Below are 27,893 nucleotides of genomic sequence, written 5' to 3'. Positions count from 1 at the left end.
ACAGTAACCACTAAACCCAAGGGTAATACGTTGAAAGCTTTCCGTGTGAGACTGTAACGGAGAGAAGAATGTCCCTTAGATCACATCTATCAACTTTTGCACTGGAGATCCTTGCCAATACAGTAATGCAGGAAATAGAAAGAGAGGATTATGAAGTAGAAAGGAAGAAGCAAAACTGTCATTATTTTGGATGACATGATTATATTCACAGAATCTCCAAAAGAATCTACAGAAAAAGGTCAGAATTAATAAGAGGGTTTATCAAGGTCATTGGATACAGAATAAACTAACAAAAATCCTACTGCATTTCTATCCATCAGCAAAAAATGGTTAGAAAATGACATGAAGAGATACTATTTACAACAGCAGAAAAACATGAAGTCCATAGGAATAGATTTAACAAGGAAGGTATACAGAAAGTTTTAAAATTTTACCGAGCGACATTAAAGTAGTCTAAAAAGTAAAGCAGTCTAAATAACTGGAACGATGTATCTATTCATGGACTAGAAGACAACACTTTTGTGACTTCCCCTCCCAGATTGATCTATGGATTCAATGCAATGCATATATGTATCTTGATGAGCTGATTCTAAAATGTACATGGAAATCAAAGAGGTCAAGAAAAGCTAAGACATTCTTGAGCAAGAACAGGGTAGGGACTTGCCCTACCTTATAGCAAGATATACGGTGAGCTGTAGTAAGACAGTGTGACAGAGGCACACTGGACCAGTGAAGTTGAATGGAGGAGCATAGGCACAGCCTTCAGCATGTATGACGACTGTTGAAAACTCATTTCTGGTGCTAACTGGGATATACTACCTTGTGAAGTGGGGATATTGACCTAAAAGATATGGTATATCCTTGGAACCAGGATCACTATATGGTGGCATTTCTTCTATAACCAGAATACTCAAGTCTAGGTATAGGGGGAAAGGTAGTGCCTCTCACTTTACTTCTCCTGACCCATGTGCAGTTTTTTCTTCTGTTCCTACGGTGCTAGTCTTTGAGATTAGTTTTTAGTACTTAAGGGAGCAGCACTCCTATCATAAGACACAATGGTTCCCTTCAACTGGAAGTGGAAACTGCCACTGGCTATCGGGCTCCCCAGACCACTGGCCACCAAGGCAGCAAAAGAGGCTCCAGGGTGGACTGGTGAGTGGCCCTGCCCAGGGGAATAGTGCTGCTGCTACACAATGGGGACGGGGAAAAGAGATTCTCCTGGGCCACCCCATCCCACTCCCAGGCTCAATGGTAAATTTAATGAAGACTACATCAACCATTAGTCCTAATCAGAACCTTAACTCAGCATTTCACCCCTATTGAGCATGAATATTCACAACCAACTAAAGATTCTGAATGATTTGTAACTGCCCTCATGACACATGATGACCAAAGTCTGGAGATTAATAAGATTTTCCAAGACTGCTGACAACCTAGATTTCCTCACTAGCTGCAAGTTGGGAGATACATGTGGAGCCCTTATCATGTACTCCTAGACTAAAGGAAGTACAACTGTGAGAGGAAGCACAAACCTAGAAAGTGTAGCCCAAACGATTTTCTCCTTGTCAGGCCTGGGTCCAGGTAAAGACACTGTCACACTCAGGTTCTCTTGGCCAGATACCGTGAAAGCAGAGAAAGGTTTTTTTCTTTTGTTTTGTTTTGTTTTTGCAGAGAAGTGATGACACTGAAGTTCACACTGCAATAATGGCTCAGCATGCCAGCACAAGGACAAAGGAAGGACAAAGGAGAATCCTTGGGACACGAAAATGATCTGAAATCTCTATTTGATTGTGGGAATTAATCTTTCAAGGACTCAGTCGAGACATCTTGATGTTCCAAAGCATGGTAATGAACAATTGAGCTCTGTTCAAGTTCTTCACGGAGAACCTCCAGTTTCTGGAATAGGAATATTGCCATGAATGGGCCTACTGAGATCCAGGCCATGCTGAAAACCATAAATGCAGAGTATGGGTGGCCGACTTACCCAGTTTGGTCAGTTATGCATCCCTTTTTAAAAACTAGTCATGCGTTTGTAACAAAGAGATGGCCATGATTTTTGTGCCCAGCTTTTTGGCACTGCCTTTATTCTGCAAGAGGTGGGTGACTTAATGCAAAGGTCTAGGATTTGAGTTTCTGTTGAACTCCACACATATGCCTGTAAAGTGTACAGAAGATGTGTACACAGAACCACACAAGTATAAACAGCCCTCCATTAATAAGCATCTGCATACAGGTGTGAAAATTAACACCTTTCTACTATTAAAGAGATTGAGAACACTGGAATTGGAATTCTGGACCTGATTTGGCTGCCCAGAAACCACGTCCCCTTGGATAAACTACTACACATGCACCAACTATGGACGTATTTGGAACCCAGGAGCAGCGTGCTGCCCTACTGCCCTCAGACTGGCTGAAATGTTGAAGTGCTGTATTAGCCCCTAAAGTGTGTTGCAAGTAGTACTGTAGTATAAGAGGCAAGGTAGAAAAGTCATCTATTTTTGACATAAAGGTAAAAACTTTTAAGAGAAATGTATGTTTGTGAGAAAGAAAATGTTTATTTCTATATATTTTTATCTCTATATTGCAGAAGTAGGTTCTTGAATTAGCAAAATAATTTTGGGGAAAAAGGGATAATCAGAGGACTCTAAAATTTTGCCTGAAAACTCTGAAGATTGCATAGACTCTTTCTAGGTCAAAAGGGGCTGGGATTTCAGATTTCATCTGTTTAATAGTTACGTATTTGCATGCTTTGGTCAAAGCCCTAATAAGAGCTGCAGAGAAATACAGAGACAAATAAGTCAGGGCTCTTACCCATAGCAGTTTGCAGGGGAGATAAAAATATGTATTCAAGAAGGCAAAAAATGAAAAGGAAAAAAAAACTTTAGGGTGGGTACAGATAGAAAGTTCTGAAGCAAGAGTCCTCTTATAGTTGACCTGTGGCTTGATTTTGCAGGTGGTCATGACCATGGATGTTGGCAGAGAGTCGTGGTGGAAGGGGAGGAGCACTCCAGGCGAATGGTGCAGAACAGGAACGAAAGGATGAGGCATCCCTGGCTTTCTGTGCTAAGGCAGTGCCCCACGATGTATTCTAGGAGGGGCTAATTTTGCTGAGCATTAGTTAGTGTCATATGAAAACACCTGCCTAGAGTTAATGATTAAAGCATTACAGATAAATAAAGAGAAAGACTGGCTAGAACAAGACAAAGGGCTGCACACAGCTGCTGAGAGACCTCCTGTAGCAAAGTGGGGAAGTCAGAGGCAGGGCCACTGGAGGAAGTAAGGCAGGAGGGGAGGCCTAGACTGTGGGCTTGAGAGGAATGGAAAGCTCCAGAATAGGTATCTTGGGAAATATATGGAGCGTCAATATCACTGAGAGATAAATGAAAAGACTAAAGAACAACCATGGGAACTCAGCTGACGATGCTGGACTCCACGAATGCCCAGCGGAAATAATCCGCTCTTTTTCCCCGACTCCGCCCTGCTCTATTTCCTGACTCCCAGCCTATCACCCACTCACGACCTGGTAATCCAAATGAAAGCAACACAGAGCACCAGGTAAACTTTTTACCTTTTCTCACTAAACACAGAGGCCAAGACGAAAGCACACTCATTAAGTCTGTGTATGTCACTAGGAGGTAAGACCTGGTGGGTGGTGAGAAGTGTGGAGGTTGTAGACCTAACTTTGAGATTGTCTTTGCAAATACATAATCAAAATGCTAAAGTAAGGCAGGGAAGAGTGCATGTTTTTATACCCGGAGGGAAATATCATAATATAAAATCATGAGAGTAAAGAAAGGTCCTGTCAGGGCCAGCCCCATGGCGGAATGGTTAAGTTCATGCGCTCTGCTTTGGTGGCCTGGGGTTTGCCAGTTTGGATCCTGGGCGCAGGCCTACACACCGATCATCAAGCCATGGTGTGGGGGCATCCCACATAGAAGAATTAGAAGGACTTACAACTATGTACTGGGGCTTTGGGGAGGAAAAAAAAAAAAAGGAAGATTAGCAACAGATATTAGCTCAGGGCCAATCTTCCTCACCAAAAAAAACGAAAAGAAACGAAAAGAAAAGAAAAAGGTCCTGTGAGGTTAATAATAATCGCAATAATGATCACAATCTCTATAAAAGGATCAATGTCAATGATAAAGAAGAGTGCAATTCTGAGTTAGAAAATAATTTTAGATTAAGAGATCAATAAAGAAAGAAACTGAAGAGAAGAGCTTCTACACAGACGGGAAAACAGGCATGTGGGGAGTTGCCAGTGGGTTGAGCAGGCCAGAGCTGGCTTTCCATTAACAGCCTGGCTAAGGACATTCCTCTAGAGAAGCTCGGCTCCAGTTTCTCCAAAGCCTGAACTACCTCGTCAATAAGGGATCAGGACCATCCATCAAGACTCAATCCATACAAGACCCATTGAACCTCACATTGAGGGGCAGGTCTTCATATCTGCCAACAAAAAAGCACTGAGGCACAAGGGAGAGAGCAGCCTCACAATCGGAGAGACCATACGCAGCGATCACCCTGAATCCTGCCTACAAAGTCAGGGGAAAAGAACTTCTTGGGGGGCATTTCATTAAATCCACAAACAACAGAGTTTCTCACATTTCTGAGCAGATCCCCTAAGTAAATCTAAAATAATCAAAAAGTCAAAAAGAACAATGAGAGAACCAAGCGCCAGGTAACGAAGGGTCAAAATGAGCGGCCCAAAAGGAAAGAAGTCATTTCTGGGAGTGGTTATTCACAGGACTTCACGCTCCAGGGGTGCCGGGTGTACAGACACAGGGCCTTCCTGAGGCATCTGTGCACAAGTAAGGTCAGAACAGATGACCTTTAAGGGCCCTTCACCTCTGCAATCTACGATTCCAGGACCTGCTACGATTTCCCCTCCTGGGACGTTCACAATCCCACAGTATGAACTTACGGAGTGCAAGGGTGTGTTTGGACCCATGGATTTATGCCCGAGGTGTCAAAGTCAGTGACAGACAAATTGGTTAAAAAACTGCACTGAAGTACAACAACTTTCCTACTGGAAAATAACACCAGTTATTTGCCAGAAAGACTGAGGAGTCTGTGGACTGAAAATTTTATAAAAAGTAAAATGTGTTAAATTCTAAGCACTTATGCGCTCTGCAGTTCAGAGTGGGATGTGGACAGGGGAGGGCGTGGCACTGTCCACCAGGAATGCACAACTCCACAAGGGCATCTGCAGGGTGGCCCTCTCTGAGGAGGGGCAGCCGGGAAATGGCTCATTAGATTCGGGTAACTTTCTTGAAAGATGAGAGAAAACAGATTTAAACTCTATTTTGCAGAACCTGGGATAGACACAGAAAAAGAATTTCCAAATAGTGAGAAAGTCCCCTTAGGGAACAATTATGGCATCTCTATGAGTGCTTTTAAAAGTGGCTGATCACTTAATCGGGCTTATAAGTCATTCTCCTTTGATGCCTTTGAAGTCTATGATTCTTAGTAATTGGAGATGAAAGTAATATACATAATTAATTGATCTATTTTTGGACTAATTAAGAGGTTATATTAAGACATAATAACAAAAGAATCTTAGAACAAGGGGTTAAAAAACCCAGAAGTATCCGATTTTGATGATGAGCCCAATGGCTGTGGCTGCTGTTACAACTGTTACTAAGCTCCCGATGCTCGGCCAGGTTCTCAGCTCAGCGCTCAGTGTACAATCTGTAATTCTTACAGCAATCCCATGAAGCCGACACTTCATCCCTACTTTATAGGGAAAAAGATGAAGGTTAGACTGGCTTACTGCCTGTCTAAGCTCTTCCAGGTCAGGACTCAGGCCCAGTCTCCTCCCCACCAACTCAGAGCTCTGCATGACCTGTTCTGCCTCCCTCAGCTCCTCCAGCCCTCCTCCTTGCTCCTGAAACTCTGGCCACAGCAGGTGTCTTCCTTTCTTCAGACTTTAAAGCTCAAGCCCTCTGCAAGGACTTTGCCCTCACTGTCCTTTCTGCTTGAAGCTTGCTGAGGGCTGGCTCTCCTGCTCCATTCGGGATCAGCTGAAATGTCACCTCCTTGGGGAGCTTTCTGTGCCCATCTGTAATGACCCTCTTTATCCCTGACAATTTTCCTTGCTCTGAAGTTGGCTTTGTCTGGTATTAATACAGTTACTCCAGCTTTCTATTGATTAGTGTTAGCATGGTATATCTTTCTCTATCCCTTTTAATGTGTATTTATATTTAAAATGGGTTTCTTGTAGGCAGCATATAGATGGGGTCTTGTTTTTCTATCTGCTCTGACAGTCTCTGTATTTTAATTGGCGTATTTAGACCACTGACATGTAAAGTGATTATTGATATAGTGAGATTAGTATCTACCATATTTGTTACTGTATTTCATTTGATGCTCTTGTTCCTCTTTGTTTCCTACTCTTTTTCTGCCTTCTCTGATTTTAACTGAGTATTTTATATGGTTCAATTTTTTTCTCTGCTCTTAGCATATCAATTATAATTTTTTTTACTTTTAGTGGTTGCCCTTAAGTTTAACACATACATTTATACCTAATCCAAATCCTCCTTTAAATAACACTATACTGCTTCACAGGTAGTGCAAATGCCTTAGAGTACAGCATTCCAATTCTTCCTTTTAACACTGCTGCCATTCATTATTTATCCTTGAGCTATAATCATTGAATACATTTTTGCTATTATTATTTGGAACAAATTGTTATCTGTTAAATCAATTAAGAATAAGAAAAATGAAAGATTTCATTTTACCTTCATTTATTCCTTCTCTAAAGCTCTTTCTTTTTTAAGTAGATCTGTGCTTCTGATTCATCTCATTTTCCTTCTTTTTGATAAATTTATTTTAACCTATCTTGCAAGGCAGGTCTACTGGCCACAAATTTCCTAATTTTTGTCTGAGAAAGTATTTCTTCTTTCACTTTTGAAGGATACACAATTCTAGGTTGGTTTTTTTTTTCTTTCACCACTTTAAATATTTTACTCCACATGCTTCCTATCTGCATGATTTCTGAAGAGCAGTTCAACATAAAACTTATCCTTGCTCCTCCACAGTTGTTATTTTTTCTGGCTTCTTTCAAGATTGTTTTGATTTTTTGTAGTGTCTTAGTCTGTCTGGGCTGCTATAACAAAGTACCATAGACTGGGTGGTTTAACAGAAGTTTACTTCTCCAGGTTCCGGAGGTGGGAAGTCCAAGATCAAGATGTCAGAGTTCAGTAACTGGGGAGAGCCTCCTTCCTACATGGCTGTCTCCGCTCTGTGTCCTCGCGTGGCAGAAAGGGTAAGGGAGCTCTCTGATGCCTCTTTTATAAGAGCACAAATCCCATCCCTAAGGTCTCCACCCTCATGACCTAACCACCTCCCAAAGGTCCTACCTCCAAATATCACCACATTGGGGGTTAGGTTTCAAAATATGAATCCTGGAGGGACATACACATTCAGGTCATAACATGCAATTTGAATATGGTATGTCTAGATATAGATATTTTGGTATTTATTTTACTTGGTATTCTCTGTGCTTCCTGGATCTGTGGTTTGGCATCTGTCATTAATTTGGAAAATTTTCATATATTAAAATATATATTATACAAAAAATACTTAAATGATAATCTCAAATATTTCTTCTGTTCTTTTCTCTTTCTTTTCCTTCTGGTATTTCCATTAGGTGTATATTACACCTTTTGTAATTGTCACACAGGTCTTAAATGTTCTGTTTAGGTTTTTTCATCCTTTTTTCCCTTTGCAGTTCAGTTCCAAGGTCTCTATTAACATATCTTCAAGCTCACAGTCCCTTTCCTTGGCTGTCCAGTTTACTGATGAGCCCATTAAAGGCATTCTTCATTTCTGTTACAGTATTTTTGATATCTAGCATTTCCTTTTAATTCTTCCTTGGAGCCTGCATCTCTCTGCTTACATTCGTTGTCTCTTCTTGCATGTCGTCCACTTTTTTTATTAGAGCCGTTAGTGTACTAATCATAGTTATTTTAAGTTCCTGGTCTGATAATTCCAAAATCTCTGCCAAATCTGAGTCTGCTTCTGATACTTGCTCTGTCTCTACAAACTGTGGTTTTTGCCTTTTAGTATGCCTTGTAAGTTTTTGTTGAAAGCTGGACATGATAACCAGGCACAAGGAACCAAAGTAAATAGGCCTTTTGTGTGAGGCTTTGTGTTTGTCTGGCTAGGAGTTAGGCTGTGTTTATTGTTTTCTGAAGCTATAGATGAAGGCGCCAGAGGCTAAAATTTCCTTGGATGCCCTTGTTTTTGTCTCCTCTGTCATCTTTGGGTTTCCCTAGAGACTTCTCAAATAAGATCTTGGATGTGCAGTTCTTTCAGTTGTATCCCGTTACTACCAAAGCTCTATTAATGTAGCGGCTTAATAGGGAGGAGAAGTGTTCTAAAGACCTAGGACTAGATCCCAGTCCTTTAGTGAGCCTGTGTCCCTGGGCTGTGACCTTCACAGGTCTTCTCAGTTTTGTTTTCTGGTCCCCTCCCTAGGTGAGACAGCAAGGCTAGAGGGCACTTGAGTTGGGTACTTCCCTTCCCCCAGATTGACTAGGTGCTGGTAAAACCCCAGCAGGTAAGGCTCTGGTAAAACACTTTCTCTTGAGGGCAGACCTTGTTAAGAAGCAGAATGCTCTGGGTGCATTTTGAAATGGCTACTTTCCCCTCCCTCTGTTGAAGCTTGAGGGTTTTTCCTCCAGTCTTCACTGTGAGAACGCAGTAGGGCTCCTAGAGGGAAAACTCACAAAAGTGTGGGAGTCTCCCTAAGACGAGTCCCCTCTTGACTCTTTAACTCTCAAATTTTTGTATACTGAGCCTCTAGCAATCAGTCAATTACAGCTGACATTTTCGTACCCTGGTGTTGGTTTCCCCAGAGGTTTCTGCTCCTGGGCTTCTGCTTGGCAAGTTGTGATTCTCTGTACCTGCCTGTCTGACCCTCCAACTCCTGAGGCAGTGGTTTGCCCTGTGACTTCAATTCTCTGATAGATCAAAGACGATGCTGATTTTCAGTTTGTTCAGCTTTTTTCTTGTTGTGAGGGTGGGAGTGATGACTTCCAAAATCCCTAAAGGCTGAACTGGAAACCAGATCCCCTAGCTGGATTAAAGCAGCTTCCTTCCTGCCATCCTATCACTCTGTCTTATTTTCTTTCCAACACCTTCTACTGTCTGAAAGTCTGCAGTTCAACCGTGTACTTACTTATTTGTTGGCTGTCTCCCTCACTAAAATTTAGATGCCAGGAGTAAAGATCCCCTTGACATAGTGTCTGGCATGAAGCAGCCTCAACAGATAAATGTTGCTTGAATGACTGGGTGAAGGCCTCTGTCTCCAGAGGCTCTGACTGCCAGACATTAACTAAGTCTGTTGTCCCTCTTCACATTTCGAGAACAAGATCTGTTGTGACCATCTGTCTCTTGCTTCATGGAGATGCCTGAAAGACCAGGGTGAAGGGGTGACAGGGGAGGTCCTGGGGTCCAGAGCAGGCTTCTGCTGCCACACCTCTTCTTCCATTTGGCGAGTTTGAGGAAAGGGCTCCAGAGTTAAAACAAGAGATGTAAAACTGCAAAGTTGGATAAACCTATTTTGGGATCAGCACCTATAGCACAGAGGAAGCATTCAGACCTCAGGAAACTCAAATGGGAGCAAAGAAGGATGGGACTGTTAGTTCTACTAGTGATGACAAATAATGAGTGCTTCCCCCTTATGATAATACTGGGGTGCGTGGGGGGGGGGGAGAGTGGGCATCATAATTCCAAAGGGGAAAATCAAGGAGCGATTCATAGTCTAAAATCATTCAGTGTTGCTTAGAACAGGCAAAAGTGATAACAAACAAACAAATAAGGAAATAAGAAAGAATAACTCTTTCCTTCTATTTTAGCAATACCACACTTAAAAAGTTTACTTAAAATACATTCCTTAAAAAAATAAGTGCACTTCCTCCTATGGCACACTAAAAGCAGTCCAGCAATCGGTGAGATGGAGTTATGATGAAAGTATGCATGAAGAAAACAAAACAACAAAAACCCCAACAACAACAAATAATGAATTTCAAGTATAGCACAGAAAATACATCTCTAAGGATAAATTCTCTAATTCCTGGGCCAGGCGCCTTGTTTCCTTCTCACAGAGGGGTTCTGTGCTCCTGACACCCTGGCCACCCGCCCCACCCAGCTTTGCCAATGGCGTGAGCAACTGTGTGCAGGAACTTAGGAAGCATGTGCCGAAGGGTCAGGAGAACGTGCTTGTCCTTAGGCCAGAAGGCTCTTCCTGCTGAGGCAGCTCAGAGGTAGAGGACGGGAAATGTCTTGCTTTCTGACACAAAGCAGGCTCTACTATTTGCCACTCAGTGTACATTTACACAGTCTGGTTCTAGCTGGCAAAAGTAGGGAGGCTAAAGCAAAGAAGTGGAAGATGTTTATATCAAAGACCAACTAAAAAAAAGGGGGAAACAATGTCAACTTTTGAGAAAAATCAATTGAGAAAGAACTTTCAATAGCCAAATTGTCATGAACGATAAATCAGGAGCTAGAAGTTAATAATAGGTCATAGATTTTTTTCCATCTGTATTGAGGCTTATCTTAAAAATAAATGTTCTTTATTATTCTTTGGCAACTGCTTGTGGGTGACTCAGATAGTCTTTCAAAAACTGGACAAAAGGAACAATATACATCCCTTGTATCCAGGGAATTCCTCTAATTAGGAATGACAATGAATTAGAGAAGAAATTTGATTTTGCTATAAAATCTGCAAATGACAGCTGCCTTTTCATAAAGTTCTCAGTGTCACTCCTTTACTAAAAAAATCAGTAATAATAATAAGTTATCAAAACAACATATTGCAGTAATGCATTTAATAATGTATTTTAGTAAATTCTGATTATTCAGTATTTTCAATTACCTTTTCAAAATAAACGATTCTTTACGTATTCAAAAGTTAACAACTTACCTTTCCCTGAGAATTTCCCAGAGTATTTTAAAGTGTATGACTTAATCTTATAAAAGGTTATTTGGTTGGGGCTGAGATAAATATTTAAGAAAATTGCACATTTGAAATAAAAATAAAGAAATGTACATAGCCATGTTGCAGTCAAACACACTCCCTACATAATACTATAACACTATTAAACGATTTCCTTTCAAACACAGGTGCCAATACTGGCTCCTCTCGACCTCACATGTGCAAATGCTCTTGTGACTTCTGGTGCATCAGCCTTAACCAGCATTTCTGGGCATCTGCTTCAGATGGAAGTTTTGGGCTAGCCATCATCCTGAAGAGGGTCACACACACACACACACACACACACACACTCACAATGGCTGCTGAGTCTGTAAGGGAACCAGACACCACCTCAACAGCAGCCTGGTGAGTAGGGACAACTTAGGGAAAGGATGCGCCATCTAGGAACAAGAGGATCCAGCGAGGGCCCGTTGACTTAAAGGGGCACTTAGAGTCCCTGAAATGACTGCATAGATACCTTGGTCCCAACCTGAATGTTACAGCTGAGGAAGCTAAGGTCCAAAGAAATAGAGAGACTTGCCCAAGACACCCACCCACTTGTAGCAGCACAGGAACTGGAACCCTGGGGTCCTATCTTCTATCCTATTACTCTTTCCAGCTAGGCTTCTCAGAAACGATTGCATCGTTATCCATTTTTCTTCCATGTCCATATCTACCAGGGCCAAGTAAGTAGAGTTTGGAGGACATAAACATGTTTTTCATTTATGAAATGGACACTCTGGTTGAGGTGACAAGGAAGACACTTCATCAAAGCTTCCTCCTGTCTTAACTGCTCCCGGTCAAGGTTGCTTCAGCAAGTCTACCCTTTGGTCAGACAGTCACCAGCCAGCAACTAATGTGCCTGGAGAGAAACATGGCAAAAACACTAAAACTTACCTTCACAAATTCATAAAAGCAAATGTTCTGAACACCAACATTATTTTCAGTTACTGAAAGAAGGAAAGAAACCTGGGTACTCACTGCAACATGGAGGCTTTACCAATGATGTTCTGCAGACCAAACTAGGCATTTTAACAAACCTTTAAATCACTCATATTCTGCTCTAAATGTAAGTCTTCCCTGACCACTGACTTAGTGAGAAAAGTAGGAAGAAATAGAAGTCTGACGATAGCACATTTCTTTTCTGTGACCAAAGACCACTGTGTCAATATTTATGGAGATTGACTTATTTTAAAAGTAACAATCATGTTGCTAAGTCCACTGATTTTTATTTATTTATTTTAAAAAAAGTTCAATAAAAAGCTAGAAAAGTGAGCAGGGCTTCTGAGATGTGAGGGTTTTATGAGCTCACGCAAGCACACCCACACTTCTCCAACATACCATTTCACAAATGCTGTGTATTATTAAGAGGAGGCGGATTCTGCCAGGCACATAATTTGTATATTTAAGGGAGGTGTATGGAATGAAAAAGCGAAATATGTTAAATTTCAAAGGACTTGGAAGCAATGCTGCCTGTGAGCTTGTATTACAAATGGCCCTACATTATTACATACGCTATTAATGAGGCTGAGTGAATGAAAGTACAATTTGAATATGCATGACTCTATCCAATGAGCAGGACTTTTGTGTACTGATGAGGTTTTTTTCCTCCTAAAAAAGGATTAAAATTATTCTTACAGAAGTATGGCTGCTCAGAGACCAGTAAAATAAATGTACTTAGACCACAGAGTCACACTATATTCAGATGAAACATACAGGTGCTAAAAGAATGCCTTTGAGTTTACCTACAATTTTTGAAGCTTGTGCATATCCCGTCCTCCCAAAAGGAATATTCCTCAACTTTAAGCAGCTGTGTCATTACAATTTCTAAGCAAAAATAGTGATTTTGGTGGAGATCCCTAAAAGTAGACAAGGTTAAATAAACCTTTTGAGTACAAAGCCTTCACTTCCATAGTAAGGAGCACTAGTTAAAAGACTGGGGAATGGGTAAATTATGGCACCAAATGGCTGAGAATTAATCTCTGCTGACTAGCTGTAATCTAACGAGGCGTCTGTGTCCCAGGGAGCCCGCAGCATGTCCCTGGCGGTATGTGCAGTGTGTCGAGTCTGCGTGGCACCCTTTGTCCTCGCTCACAGGCGGCCTTTCCCCTCATTGTCCATAATATCCTCATGCATCTGGGACGCGTGGAATGCATTCATACTAACAGACTTACCATTGTTTTCTCTCAGAAGCTTTGTTGAGCAAAGACTGCATCACGGTTACTGATAATTATATTGCTTAATTAATCAAGACAAAAAAAATTTGCAAATCATTGCCTGGTTGCCAAGCAGGGAGATAAAAAATGACAACAATACAAGCTGAAGCAATATAACAAAAGTAACAGCTATCTGATCAGAAATTCTTATATAATGAAGCTATTAATGCTAAATCGGTTAATGTTAACATTGCTCCAGGTGTCTCTACTTAGATGCAAACAAAAAGGCTAACATTATGGATATAAAAGGCCAAATGTTGCCATGGATTCTGTAACCTGATAGAGAGGACAGCCTTTTCATTTGATTAGGGAATGCAATTTAAATACCAGGGACTGAAGCCAAACAAACAGACTTTCCCTCCACAAGCCTCTTGCATTCACCCTGGGGTCAGTGGTTGGTGAACAAAAGGTCAGCCACACTTGCCCTGGAAATGTCGGGATTAATTTTATTACATTGTAATGGTTTGTACTTTAAACGTGAGGATAACACTAAATTTCCAGTTGGCCATTATTCTCTTCTTCCCTTTAGGCTTTTTGAATTGAAATATTAAGAAAGTGATTTGCTCAATTCATCTTGTCAGAATTTATGACCAAATTTATAAGACACACATTTTTTAAAGAAATTTGAAAAGGTATATTAATACTTGTTTTCATGCATTATAAGTGTAATAATACCTTTTTAAAAATCACTTTAGACACCAGAAAGTGAATTGAAATATCTTTTTTATGTTCTTTATTTACTATTAAAAATAAGCAACATTTTTAGGACACTAAATGGCATTTTAGAGGGCCATGCTGAAAATGAACTAATAAAGCCAGTTAATCCATACTAAATATTAAAGAAACACACTTTTTAGTTTTGAAAGCTAGAGGATAGTAAATTTACTCGTTGTCTAATATTAAAATTTTCAGTTTAATTCTTAAAATTAAAGCAGTATTCTTCATGGTCAAACACAAATATTATTAGCAGAAGAGACATTTTCTTATACAAAAGTGAAAACTTAACATACACAGAAACCTGAATGAGCGATAAGATATATATTTAAAATGAAGAACTTTTGGCATCTTTGCTCCCGGAACAGAAAAGAGAGTTCCTTTATGTCAGGCTCCTCACCAGCCAGAGTGGTTCACTTCTGTGAATTCAGGAGTTGACCCACACTGAATCTAGGCTGAGAAATAATAAGCATGCTAAACCTGGGTCTCATTATTTAATCTATTTTCAATGTAGTAACTATAACAAAAAAAAAGGTAACAACAGCAACAACTAACGCTTAAGTAGCTTTTGCTCTGGGCCAGGCACTGTTTGAGCACCTTTCAATTCTCCACTCATTTAATCCTTACAACTTTAACACTTTAGATTAGGTTATAAATATCAAAATCTCAGTTACTTGTTATTTTAAAGATTAAAAAGAGAGCGTATTTAGAATGGTAACTTTTACTTTCTTCAGGAGAACAATTTGACATGAAAATGAAGATTATATTTAATATCAAGCTGAAAGATGCAAAGTCATCTTCTTGAAGAGGAGTGACTTAATAAGCTAAATGTTTAATTAAAAAACTTAAAATAAAAAGCCCTTATATTAATAATTCCGAAATGAAAACAAGTCACTATATAAAGCACCCCTAAAATACCAGTAAAGGCATGGTAAGGATGGAAACTGCAGCCAGTTTAGCACACGGCACACAACCATTGGATTGTTCTAGCCGTTCCCATGATCAATAGCAATTGACACAGCCAGACTGATTCTGTGTCAAGGTACTTCAATTGTTGAAAATCACCACACGGGCTGTGCTACAGAGGTCCGGCCTCTTCATGGACATGCCGCAGTTCTTCAGGACTGACCCCGATCAGCACAGGCAGAGGCTTGGTGAGCAGCGCCCATCTGTCAGGCAATGTTGGATCATATACTCACAGCCATGCACAAAATGCTAGATGTAATATGGGTTTCGTTCAACTCTTACTGTTATTAATCAATGTGCCTCAAATTTAAAATTATAACTTTATCTTAAATTACAAATTTTTAAAAATTTAAAACATTAAAAAAATCCTAAATGTCTTTACATTATAACTTTCAAAGAGCCTAAGTAATAAAATACAGATTTCTGTACTCATGATGAAAGATTCTTTGAAAATCCCAACTCATATTTAATTCTATATAGCATATGTGATTCATATACACGTCAGACATTCATCAGTTAGAAAAAATTCTCTTTTAGCATATTACTATCATTGTTGTCAATAATGGTGAATCATATGGCAAATGTTGTATGAGTCAGAGCAATAATGTGGTGAAAACGTACCTCGGGTTTCTTCGTGATAGCGATAAAGAACATGTGATTCTTCATTGGGTAAATAATGATTGAAACATCTCCAAAGGCAGTTGGGATAATGCCCCTGCGGTAGTCCCTGGAGTGTTCAGACCAGACGATGTGGACCTCATCATTCCCCAAGTGACGGAGCTGCAACAGCAAATTGACTCTTTATTAATCAGAGTGATAACAGCAGTTTATGAGGGGTCATGGCTTACAAATTGAATTATAATACTCAGAGGCAAAAATATTTCATTCCCCAAAAAGGCTACAACACCAATGTCTTCTATGAGGATTTTAAAAAGCACACGTGCCTGAAAACACAGCTTGCCTTCTATGAAACGCATTGGTACTAAGATGATGCACGTATGCATCACAGGTACATTACGGCTGGATGGGAACAAGATCTTTTCAAGGATTTCTTAAAATTGAATTTTACTCCTGCATCAAAGCCTGATGCTTTATATTGCTGAGCATGTTTTAAACAATTAACAATATGAGTCTTTTATTCCATATTACAGTAAAGCTTCATAAAACTCTTAATTCAATGGCTATTAAAGATAAAAAGAATACGAATATAGGAGAACATAAGTCATTAAAACCAACTGTTACCAAATGTATAAAAACCAGACTGTCACAAACCTTTAAGAAAAAGTATGCATAAAATTACCTTTGTTTAAGAAACTAATAAATATTGCTTAAACTTAATAAGAACACTAGTACCCAACATTTAAAGAATGCCATAGAAAGTATGTTCACACATACTGTTTTGTTTAATTTTTCCACTAACTCTCTGAGGTAACAACATCACCTTTATGTTATCTAACGAGGAGGAAGGGGGCTCAGGAAGGCAAAGGTCCCACCTACCCAGGGCGTATGAACAGTATGTGGCAGAATGGGCCTGCAACGCTGGGCTGGGGTTCTACTCCAGTGCTGTTTCCACTGTTCATGGCCATCTAAGCCTGCGCCAAGAGCTAATTGTACTATCATAAAGAGGCCCTGGAGTCCAAAAACAAGTCAGAGACTCCTGGGCTTTCTGAGAAGGGCTTAGCATGTCTCCCAGGAAGGGACCCCTTGACAGTGCTTCTAGGGCCAAGCTCTGTCAGATGCAAGAAAACCCTTGTTTAATAAAGCCCCTGCATAATGACTACATAGCCTGGGCTGCATATGAAATCATCTGAGTAAGACTGAAAGTGTGACTAAAAGAAACTGGCTTATAAAAATTAAAAAATGTTGGCCAAAATTGAAGTGCTAAAACAATAAAGGTTGACTAGGAACGTCCTTTGACGCCTGTCGAGAATTTGAGATTTTGGTCCTCTCCCCTGCTGCAGAAGACACTATGCACCATGAGAAAGTATTTCTTGCTTCCTAGCTTATTTAATAGATGAACCTGAAAAATGATTAAATTCAGAGGCACTTTAACGAAATACAGAGGTTCTGTCAAAGCTAATGCTTTAGTTTTATGTTAAAATATAAAAAAGGATGCTCTGGAACACTCTGTATTTAAAACAGGTTAGTAGAAATACAATTTTCTTTATAGATTATTTGACCACAAATGGAAAACCTGAGGTGACCCCAACATGGTCTCCTTTGCATTTACAAGGATACAAAGGAAGTTGGTTTACTGCAATGTCTTCTTATTCTTCACTCTCTTATACTTCTGGGAATACCTGTACAAGTCAAATTTTAAAAAAGAGACTTGCACCTGTACCTTTGAACCTATAGTGAGGTACAGGTGCAAGTACAGTAGCCCCTATAGTGAGGGGCACACGATTCCACTGTGCCTCAGTACAGGCTCTGGGACAATGCAGCCACGGGTGTCAAGCACAAGTCATGGTGATCCAGAACAACTTAATGGTGTCTATCACTTTCTAAATGTAAAATTACCCAGTACATCCGTGCCCAGGATCCAAACCACCTAACACGAGCACTCTGAAATCCATCATCCAGAAGTTTCAGTCACAAGGCATTAACTCTGAAGTAATACCGTAATTACTGAAATTTTGCAGTTACTCTCCCTTTTCTAAATTAGCTTACTCAATTATATAACCCAAGTAAGTCTCTCCTAATTCTGTTTGCAACTGTATTCTCAGAACTAGAGCAAGCGAGAATAGTATCACACTAATACAGCCATCCTCCCAGTGTGACACTTCTGTAATTAAGGAAGAGCTATTTTTGTGTGAAAATAATACAACATTCATCATCTCAAAGCTGCTTTCAATGTCATGTGCCTCAGACCTCTGGACACACCACAATTTAATTAGCTAACTCACAAAACTAAGAGCTAAGGCCCCAGGACCACTTGGCTGATAAATCCAGAGTAAAGAGCAAAAATACACCCTCTTCTGCCTATGACAAGAACACAACTAGGTAAAACAAATAAAATTAACCTGGTCAAATTGTTGACCATGTCAGAACATAAGGGAATACTCTGGAAACTACAGAGATGGCATTTTGTGAGTTTTGGAGAATTTTGATTAGAGGTCCTCAAATTAGAAATCTACCAGTGAGTTAGTTCCATGCACACAAGTCAAGTTGATCTGACTCATGCATAATCTGGCAGGAGACTGACAAGTCACATCCTGGAATGGAGCTGTCATTCAAGCCAACTATTGCTTCAACCTCACAACAGGCTCCAGAATTCGAGGATGCTTAACAGGCTCAAAACAAATGCTCTGTTCTTAAGTCTTAAGAAATCAACCCCATGTCCTGACACTTCTTGTCCTGACAGAGTTTTAAAGTCCCTTTGCCTGGGTCCTATTGCATGCTGCTGCCAGGCGGCACGCACTGGTGACACTGGTCATGGTACACACCTAATAGGCTGACCTCCTTTCCCGACTAATTGCATTACATCGCCAGCTGGCTCCAGAAGGAGTCGTCTGTTTGATTGAAGAATTCCTGCTCCTCAGTGGGCCCGGCTGCTACTTTTACTAAGTAACAGTCAGGCCTGACATCCCCATTGTTCAGCTGACAGTGTGCCCATCCTAAAATCTAAGTTTTATTTGCAAATTAACCAAGAAACTTCCTGCCAGAACAGTGCTGCCTGGAGACTGATAATGTGGGCCTTTCATCCCTTTTCACTCATACTGTATCACTGCCAATTTGTTTTTTATGCGGCTGGCCAGCCTGAGGCTATAAAAGCCTTGTAAGACATAAGTGCAATTATAGTCCTGGAGTCAAATGAATTGGACAAATCCAATAGCACAGCTCTGTCCCCACTCTGCAAACCCCTACAGCAGTTAGATTAGCTGTGAAAAATCTAATCTAGCTAGAGCTAACAAATTTCTGCAGTGAAGGATCAAGAGTTCAGTATGGGGTTGCAACCGGATTGCAGAATTGAAAAAGTGGCCCCATGACAGGGGCAGAAGAAAACATGAATCACTTTAGAATTTTGCAGCGCATTTTTAAGCTGTTAGGGACAATTTAGTGAGAATAAGACAAGGAACTGTGGGGTGCTGTTACTGTGACTGATTTTTCGTCTAGCTGTGAGACATCCTGATAAAGAGAACTTGTCATTAATGATGTTAAATCTTGGAGCTGCAAAAGGTATCAGCTGAATTTTGATTATTACAGTAGGGAATCTTCCAACCAGGCCAAGCCTTGGAACATTACTTATAGTATGGCATTTTATGAAGAAAACACTATATCTTATCTAAAAAAAAAGACAATCCTACTTTACTTAGGAAATAATTTTTAAAAATATTTTAAATATAAATCTATCTTTTAACAAAATAGTGCTCAGCCATAAGAAAATCATGGAGGGGCCGGCCCCATGGCTGAGTGGTTAAGTTCACGTGCTCCACTTCAGGGCCCAGGGTTCAGATCCCAGGCGAGGACATGGCACGGCTCGCTAGGCCATGTTGAGGTGGCATCCCACATGCCACAACCAGAAGGACCCACAACTAGGATATACAAAACTGCGTACTGGGGGAATCTGGGGAGTTAAAAAAGAAAAAAAAAAAGGAAGATTGGCAACAATTGTTAGCTCAGGTACCAATCTTTACAATAAAAAAAAGAAAAAAAGAAAATCATGGAGGGGCCAGCCCCGTGGCTGAGTGGTTGAGTTTGCGTGCTCTGTTTTGGTGGCCCGGGGCTTCACCAGTTCATATCCTGGGTGCTGACACGGCATCACTCGTCAAGCCATGCTGGGGCAGCATCCCACATGCCACAACTAGAAGGACCCACAACTAAAAAATATACAACTATGTACCAGGGGGCTCTGGGAGAAAAAGGAAAAAAGTAAAATTAAAAAAAAAAAGAAAATCATGGAATATAGTGACACATTTGCAAAGTAGCAGCAATTTACAAGGTACTGCAAATAAAAAGGATGTGTAAGCCTTATCTAGGGTCTTGGTAATCTGAAATAGCTTCTCTGAGAGCAGGGTCCCCTTCACTAAGAACACTACAGTATTAGTACTTAAGATGTAGAGTCAGCTCCTCCATGCCCGTAGGAGCTAGCACATGGCTAGCAGGAGGCCATGCTAGCATGCAAGCTAGGGAGTGACAGACAATAGTGCTTTGCATATCTGAGACACTTGGTCACTGTAAGAGTTGTCTGTGATTGTGCTGTAACTTGAGTTCTGAGGTGTCATGAACACTGCTGCCCACCATGTACATGGCCCAGACGTCAGTGGCTGTAGTAATGAAAAAGCAAAACCGCAAAGAAAAGAGGCAGGTACAGTGAGGCCCATCAGCCAATACTATCTGCCTATTGGGGCAGGGGAAAAAAAGAATCAAATAGACCAATGGGCAATGATGAAGGCCGATGGTTAGAGATCCTATCAGGCACCATGCTAAACAATTTTACAGGCAGTATCCATTTACTTCACAACAACCTTGTGACATAGGCCGTGTTTTTAATCTCCTTTAATAGATGGGGAAACTGAGGCACAGGCTGGTGAAGTAACTGGATACACACTGGAGCCCAGGTCTGCCTGTTTCCAGACCTTGGCTATAACCACCAGACTAGATCCCCTATCAGCCAGCCTCAGTCGCCGTCTGAATGACCTGTTCTCCAACCACCCAGGTACTGTCCTCAGTTCCTTGCATCCTTGCAGGGAGAAAGTAGGTGTGAAGTAATGATTCCAGGCTCTGCCACCCACTAGCAGGCTAAGTTGCAGTTGTACTTCTTGTGTGAACTCACAGAAGTGGTTCCGATTTCTAGGCTTCTGTCCCAGAATAAAATTCCTCTTCTATTGAGGCGCTCCTCACCTCTAACGGAGGATCACTTGAGGTGAACATCCTGCACGTTGGAAAGTACAGGGCTGTGTTCCCCTAGGGGGTTTCTCCTCAGAGAAACAGGAGGTTTCCTCTGAATTCTAGAAAAAACTGCCCACAGGGCCCAAGTTGAAGGAGAACACAAGGTAAGTGCCAAAGACAGGCCCACTGGGCAGCAGCACACCTGCACTTGGCATTTTGACAGACACTGCCAAATCGCCCCACGGGAAACCTGAGAGATGCCTGCATTCTCAGATCCCCATCAGCACAAGGTCACTACATCTTATGACTTTCGCCAACCTGAGAGGGCAACACCATTACTTTCTGTTAGTTAGTAGTCGTGTGAGGATAGATCCATAATTAACAACATTTAAGACCCTTCTTTTCCATAAATCTTAATCTCAGGATTTAAGACTCAAACGATTGATTGCTTTTCACATATTTCTTTATCTAGTTTGTTCCAAGCTGGATATTTCAGATTAACTACAACTGTACCTTAAGAAGAGCGACCCTGAGGCCGCCTCCAGAGGAAACCTGTCTCCGTGCATGCTATTGCATGCTATCCGTGACCTTCATTCTGCTCTAGGAGAGCCTCGCCTCGCCTACAAACCAGGGCAGCTAAGAATGGTTCCCAGGAGGCCCCTTACCTTTTTGGTGAGTGAATCATCTGAGTCTGACGGCATCCGAGTTGAAACGTGGAAAATCACTTCCACGGTTGAGGTAGCATAATAAGGGGCGGTCTGCCCTGTGCTGCCGTTGCGCTGAAGTCCACCCATGAACCCACAGTGGGTTGAGAGATCCACCTGATGCAGGTCATGGAGAGGAAGAGTGAGGGTCAGACACGAGCTGTGCTTATTCACTAAGCAGGAATGTAGATTTTTCCAAATGATCTAATTATTTTCCTTTTTATAGCTGATTACAAACAACTGTAATACAAAGCTAGACAAAATAAAATATTAAAGAAACATAAATAATGAAAGTGCTCCAAAATTCTACCCACTTAAGAAAACCACTATCAAAAGTTTGGTGCATATTTCTCTAGATGTGTACGTCTATGTGTGTGTGTATATTTATACACACATATATGTGCATGTATGGTGTACATATAACATGTATGGTATGCTGTGTACACATATATATATAAAATGATTTATTGGAAGTGCAATAAATCTTTTAGACTAAACCCTACATGATATTTTAGAAAGTATATGTTCTTGACCTTAACGTACCCTTACCCTGTCCCTATCTCCATGTCAGTCCCCTTGCTAACATTCAACTCTCAGAGACAAGTCTTACTTATACACCCAGAGTTTCCCACAGCACAGATAACCAAGAAACCAAAAGTAAGAAAAAGTAAGAACATTATTCAGCTGTGCTGATTTCCATTTGAGCTACTCTCAATTCTTTCAGATTCTGGGAATATACTTTCCTTTACATTTATGTTCCTGGAGACAGATACGTGTGTGTGTGTGTACATGTGTATAAAGGTATATATGTCTGTCTGAGTACCATTTAGTAAAGAAAAAACAAATGTTTTCAATATCAATCATCCTGGGATCTACCTTATGGAAATAGGTTGATAGCTAAACCATCATGGCTACTATATTCTATTTTCGTTTCAACTTTTGACTTCATCCAACTCTTTCTCCATTTTTTCACCCATCAAGTCATTGATTTCTTCTACAATTTCCATATTGTGGCCAAAGCCATTGCTTCTCTGCCCATAGGTGACTTCTTTGACTATAAACTGTCTATGGCTGGGTGAGCTAATCTGACTATTCAGTTCTTAGAAAAAGCAAATGAAATTATAGTAAGAGGAAAGTTAACAGGAAACAAAAGTTCACGTATAAAGTACTGGAAGGCAACTAATAGAAGATGTCAAATTCAATATATTCTTCAACTCCAGAACTCTACCCACGCTACTGAATGTAAAAACATATGTAAAAACTTACACAATCAATGTCTAGTTTATATACATCCTTAAATAGTGCTGGTCAATAAAACACCTCCTGGATGAAATGAATTACCTCCCATCCAAGTCCGGCAACAAAGTCTTCATATGCTTGGCTTCCTCTTTCATTGGAAAGGATTGAACACTTGTCTTCTTGACCTTCAGCAATGTAAAATACTGCAATTTTGTGTGTTTCACGGCTATAAATTTTTAAATTTAAAGGAGTTAGAATTCTTACATGTAAAATTTTATTTTAGTACTACCACCAGCATGACTCCTACTGTAGAGCTTACATTTACTGAGAACTTGCTAGAGGTCAGTCACTGTTCTAAGTTGTTTCGACGCATGATCTCATTTACTCTTCACAATCACCCTAATGAGACAAGCATGATCCTCACCCACCTTGCAGAGGTGGCTGAAAGAAGGCACAGAAAGGTAAACCAAAAGCACACACAGCCAGCAGGACGGTGGGGACTAAAGCAGGGTAGTCTGGCTCTTGAGATCACTCTCTCAGACATATGATATACCTAACAGCATGTCGGAGCACACCATTTGACAAATTCTCTCCATCTTTGGTGAAAAATATCTTTGAAAGCATTTCAAATAGATATCAATTGTGAATAGATCTATGTGACCACCCGTACTTCACTTTCCACATTCTGAGATAAGGATATTGGGGAGCTCCCTGACTGGAACTATAAAATATGCTGAGACTTTATGAGACAGAGAAACTTCTTCTAAGCAGAACATACTTAGGTACTTTCTTTGTGAGGGGTATACCCACCATGTGCTCTAACTAATCTGAAGGTGCCTGGGAGGGTGGACAGCTGTCCAGGGAAATCTCTTTGGCCATATCAAACCTCATTCACTTCCTCCACAATGGGTTTTGGGCAGTTTGCTGTTAAATCAAGCACATGTGATGTGCACTTTGAGGAAAAGAGCCCTGCCTTCTCACCTTCTGCACATCTGGCATAGTCCTTGGTACATAGTAGGTGCTCAGTTAAATCTCTCCTGCATTGACCAGAGGTATGATGATATATTTGAATATGTTAATAACCAACTTCTACAAATTATACCCTGGATTAAAGTGTCAAAATAACTAGACCTACACCAAGCAATCTGGTTATAGTTTAGAGATGAAGACATTGTTTTCATTCAAACAGGGCTTTAATCAAGAACTGCTCATTCCACAGCCCCATCAACCAAGAGTTTTTTACTCTCATTTCAATTTTCTAAAATTTTGGATTACCACTTACAGAGCAGTTCCACTCTTCTTATTTTTGCACTACATTCTTCAAAATCTCATAAGAAAAACTATCAAGTGCCTAAACAATATGGAAATGTTTCTACTGTCCAATTGTTCAATATCTCAACATTATAATCTGATTAGACATCTATATTGGTGGAATTTGGGTTCCATATTTTAACATTTTCTCAAATGTGTCCTTCTGCAGGAGTTATTTTTCTACTTACTAAGCAGAACGAATTGGAACACAACTAAAAAATCATAAAAATAAATCAAGGAGGAAAGTACTCTCCTTCTATTCTACTAGATAGCTTATTCATTTCCCCCATAGTTTACATGTAATAAACATACTTAGAAGAAAAATTAGAAAATACAGGAAGTGAAGAGAAGAATAAAAACATCACTATGTTCTTTGCTCATAGGTTGCAATCAAAACTGCTACCATTTTAGGATGCATTTTTGCATAAAAAAAGAGAGGCTACTATATCCTGCTTTGCAACTGATTTTTTTCACTTAAAATATTTGTGAACACTTTTTTATTGTGTGAAATATACATAATACAAAAGTCACTATTTAAACCATTTTTGAGCATGAACACTTTTATAACATGTGTTTGTATAACAAAGCTACTAATGGTTGTGTAACCTTCCATTATATTAATATACCATATCCCAAATCCTTGTTATTAGACATTTAGGTTGCTTCCATTTTTAAAGACATTTTCACACTATCTTTGATATGTCCTTAAAATAAATTCATAAAAATGGAATCTTGGTCCCTGCCCATCTTTAAGGCTTCGGGATGCACACTGTCTCGCTGCCCCTGGAGAAGGTAGACATCCTGGATGCCCTGACTGGTGTGGCATAAGCACACTGCTGGGGGTGCCTCTCTTAACAGGAACAGCTGTTGTGAGGAGAGGGGAGTTTCGTGGTGATGGATCCTAGGGGGCCAATGCTCTAGTAGAGACCTTGTGCTCTCAGACTGTCAGAAAGCTCGTCCTCATGCAGTAGAGAGTCCCGAAATGGCAACACCATTTACTCCCTGAGACACAGGCAGGACACACCAGCAGTCTAGACTCTGACTAGCTTATTCTAGAGCTATAATAATTTAGGGGCTTGGACGGTAACAGAGGCCATAACCTATGAGGCCATAACCTAAGTCTCAACAAAAGGAGAAAATAGTATAGTTACTCGATTTCTTTCTGTAGCTCTTTCTATATATTTAAAAGTCCTCAGCATTTAATTTTTCTCTATTCTATACACTTTACATATATAAAAACAATCTTAGTTTTATCTGAAATGTTTGTTTATTCTCCTTCTAGTCCCCGCTTTTTACACTGTAGCTGCTCAGAGGTCCTTGGTCCTCATTAACTCAACGTGGAGCAAAATAGAGCCAAGCCCAACGACTGCCTAACGGGTGTAGGTGTGAGGAAAGGTGACCTTTAGCTGTACACATTCATCAAATTTCACATCCTCCAAAATGTTAGCACCACAGAGAGCCTGCTAGGATGCAGATGCTGGGTCTGGCCTTATTAGAGCCAGGCTTTTGAAATGATAATTAGCATCACCAACAGCGCTTCATAACCATAAGCTACAGGACCAACGCATGAAGGAGCAGGTAATTCAGGAACACACACACATAAAATCAACAATTTCCTCTCCCTCATTAGAATACATTTTTCTCTCTTATAAGGAATAGACCAGAATAGTTCAGTTTCCTCGTGATGTCCCATTAAAAAGCCAAACAAAGAAAAGACATGATTTTAACTTTCACCTTACCATGTGGTGACAAGAGGCATTAACATTTAAAAGGGAAGACCATTGTAGTCTGTATGTACATTCATAATACTATTTACATCTCTGCTAACTTCAAAGTATATAGATAATAGTTGCAAGATAGTCTCTACTTTTCCTAAGAACATGCTAAGCAGGAACTATGCCTCAACAGCATGGAGGTAAATTGATATCAGAAATAAATAGAAACATACTAATTGAAAGTTGAGGGACAAGATATGTTATTACCTGCTAACTGACCGATACACGGGACAGTGTAGATTTTTCATAGGTAGAGTCCCCAACTTATTTCTAGTTTTTCAAAAAGAACCTTGAAAACACCTTTTGCAATAAAATAAGTTGATACCTTTTTAGATGTCAAGAAGACACTAAATCCAGGCGTTGGGGTTTCAAGCAAAGGTTAATCAAGGGGCAGAGGATCTGCCACTCAGCTCTCCGAAGCCATATTTTACTTCAACAGCACCCCAGGGAGCTAATTCAATTGTACCTCATGCAACTAAAGTGCATTAACACTCAACAAATTGGCCACAATTGCAAGACACCAATATATTCACTTAAGACTGCGAAGCACAGAATAATTTAGCACACGCTCGAAAAGCTGAGTCTGGAGCCCAAGTGACTGCTTGCTTAACACTGGAGGACAAGAGAGAGAAAAGTGAATCCCTAAGTCCTTCAGAAGAAATCCCTCCCAGAATTTCCACAGAGAATTCGGTCTCTATTGCTCTAGAGAAAAAGAAGCACAGTAACAATGGGGAAACTGACTATGATGAAGGGCAATGCGAGGAATGATGGCTTCAGGTTTCTCCTCTCTAATGAGAAATTTAAAAAATTTTTAAAACGAGCTTGTTAAAAACTAAAGATTAAAGAAGCAGTTTATTCAAGACTTTCAAGCACCTGTTATGTACCAAGTACTACACTTAACTCTTGACTGAGATGTTTTTGGAAGCACACATTTCCCCAAATCAAAAACTGGTTGTGAGCTCATCTTATGAATTGCTTCTAAGATTGTACGGAAAGAGGGCAGATCTGAGATTTGGCCTGCTTTGGAGAGTGAGGCTTACTACCAGGGAGTTACTAGTTATCACACACTGGTTTTAATTTTGTCAACACCGCAGAGCAGAGACCACAGAATGCCAGTGCATCAGCGTATAGCACAGGTTATGAAGTCAGACTCATTTGCTTCAAACAACATGGTATGTGTGAGCACAGGCAGGCTGTTTGAGTTAGGAAAGCCTGTGTTCCTCCCTGGAAAAAGAGGTGGCTGCAGAGATTCAATGAGAATGAACGCCCACTCTGCCATGTGGAAAAGTCCTCAATCAAAGGCACAGATTAGGTGGGAGCAATGACGACTTAGTGTAGCAAACATGTAAGTTTATCCCTCAAGGGTAAAAATACCAAAGGTATGGCACATGCAAATGTCACCGGATTCCAGCTTACAAAACTACCCTTGGATGTCTCTGTAGGTGTGTTCATTTCTCCATCTATATCTGTCATCCAAACACCCCCTAAAGATAAACAAGTATAAAGTGCTTTGATATACTTTCACATACCACTGACGGGAGTCCAGATTTTTTAGCTCTCTCAATAATTTTGAATTTTTCTTCAACAGATGAAAATTCTTCCTATAAAGAAAAAAAGATGTAAGAAAAGTTGTGTAATCACAGACCAATTTTGCCCTTTCCAATCAATTAACAAACCTATCTACTCTCCGTCCATCCATCTACCAACACATAACCTGCCTCATTCACAAAAGATTTGTGATTGAAGCCTACAGAATAAACTCCATTCTCTTTGAGACATACATTCAAAGGCATCAAAATCCCACTGCATCCTATTACTATCCAGTGACGCTGGATGGCTCTGCGGTCAATGAGTGTGTGACTTGTGAGCGTGTGCCTATGTTTCTGTTTTCACTATCAGCTCTGCTGTGAATCTCTTTTCCCCACCTCTGTCCTTAAAACCTCCACTCCACTATGAGAGTCCAGCCAAACCCAGCCCCTTCCACAGAGTCCTCTCTACTGTCCAACACTTCCTATTGGATTAACTGTTTCCCTTGAGCTCCTGTGTCATGTTACTTTTCATGAGAGTTGTATTAAATCTACCTCCCTCACCAGAGCTAAGGTGAGACTGTGGCTTATTTATCTTCATAGTCCATTCACATCTTTCTTGAAGGCAGAAGCAATAA

At 40.3% G+C, this 27,893-nt stretch overlaps 1 protein-coding gene across 10 annotated transcripts in view; it reads right to left on the bottom strand.

Moving 5' to 3' along the window:
* Positions 1-27,893, bottom strand: part of RALGAPA2 (Ral GTPase activating protein catalytic subunit alpha 2) — a 319,858-nt gene that overhangs the window by 85,615 nt on the left and 206,350 nt on the right. For 8 of the 10 annotated variants that reach the window (XM_070485498.1, XM_070485497.1, XM_070485495.1 and 5 more), the window contains 4 exons: positions 27,259-27,330; positions 22,746-22,869; positions 21,366-21,521; positions 15,493-15,651 (listed from right to left, as the gene is read on the bottom strand). In XM_070485498.1, coding sequence (XP_070341599.1) covers positions 15,493-15,651; positions 21,366-21,521; positions 22,746-22,869; positions 27,259-27,330 — 511 coding nt within the window. Of the gene's footprint in view, positions 1-13,898; positions 15,075-15,492; positions 15,652-21,365; positions 21,522-22,745; positions 22,870-27,258; positions 27,331-27,893 lie in introns of those variants that run through there. The other 2 variants (XM_070485499.1, XM_070485500.1) reach the window with 2 other exon arrangements.

This window comes from Equus asinus, chromosome 15 (genome assembly GCF_041296235.1).
Source record: "Equus asinus isolate D_3611 breed Donkey chromosome 15, EquAss-T2T_v2, whole genome shotgun sequence".
NCBI classification, from domain to species: Eukaryota; Metazoa; Chordata; class Mammalia; order Perissodactyla; family Equidae; genus Equus; species Equus asinus.
This window is presented reverse-complemented; position numbering and strand designations above follow the sequence as displayed.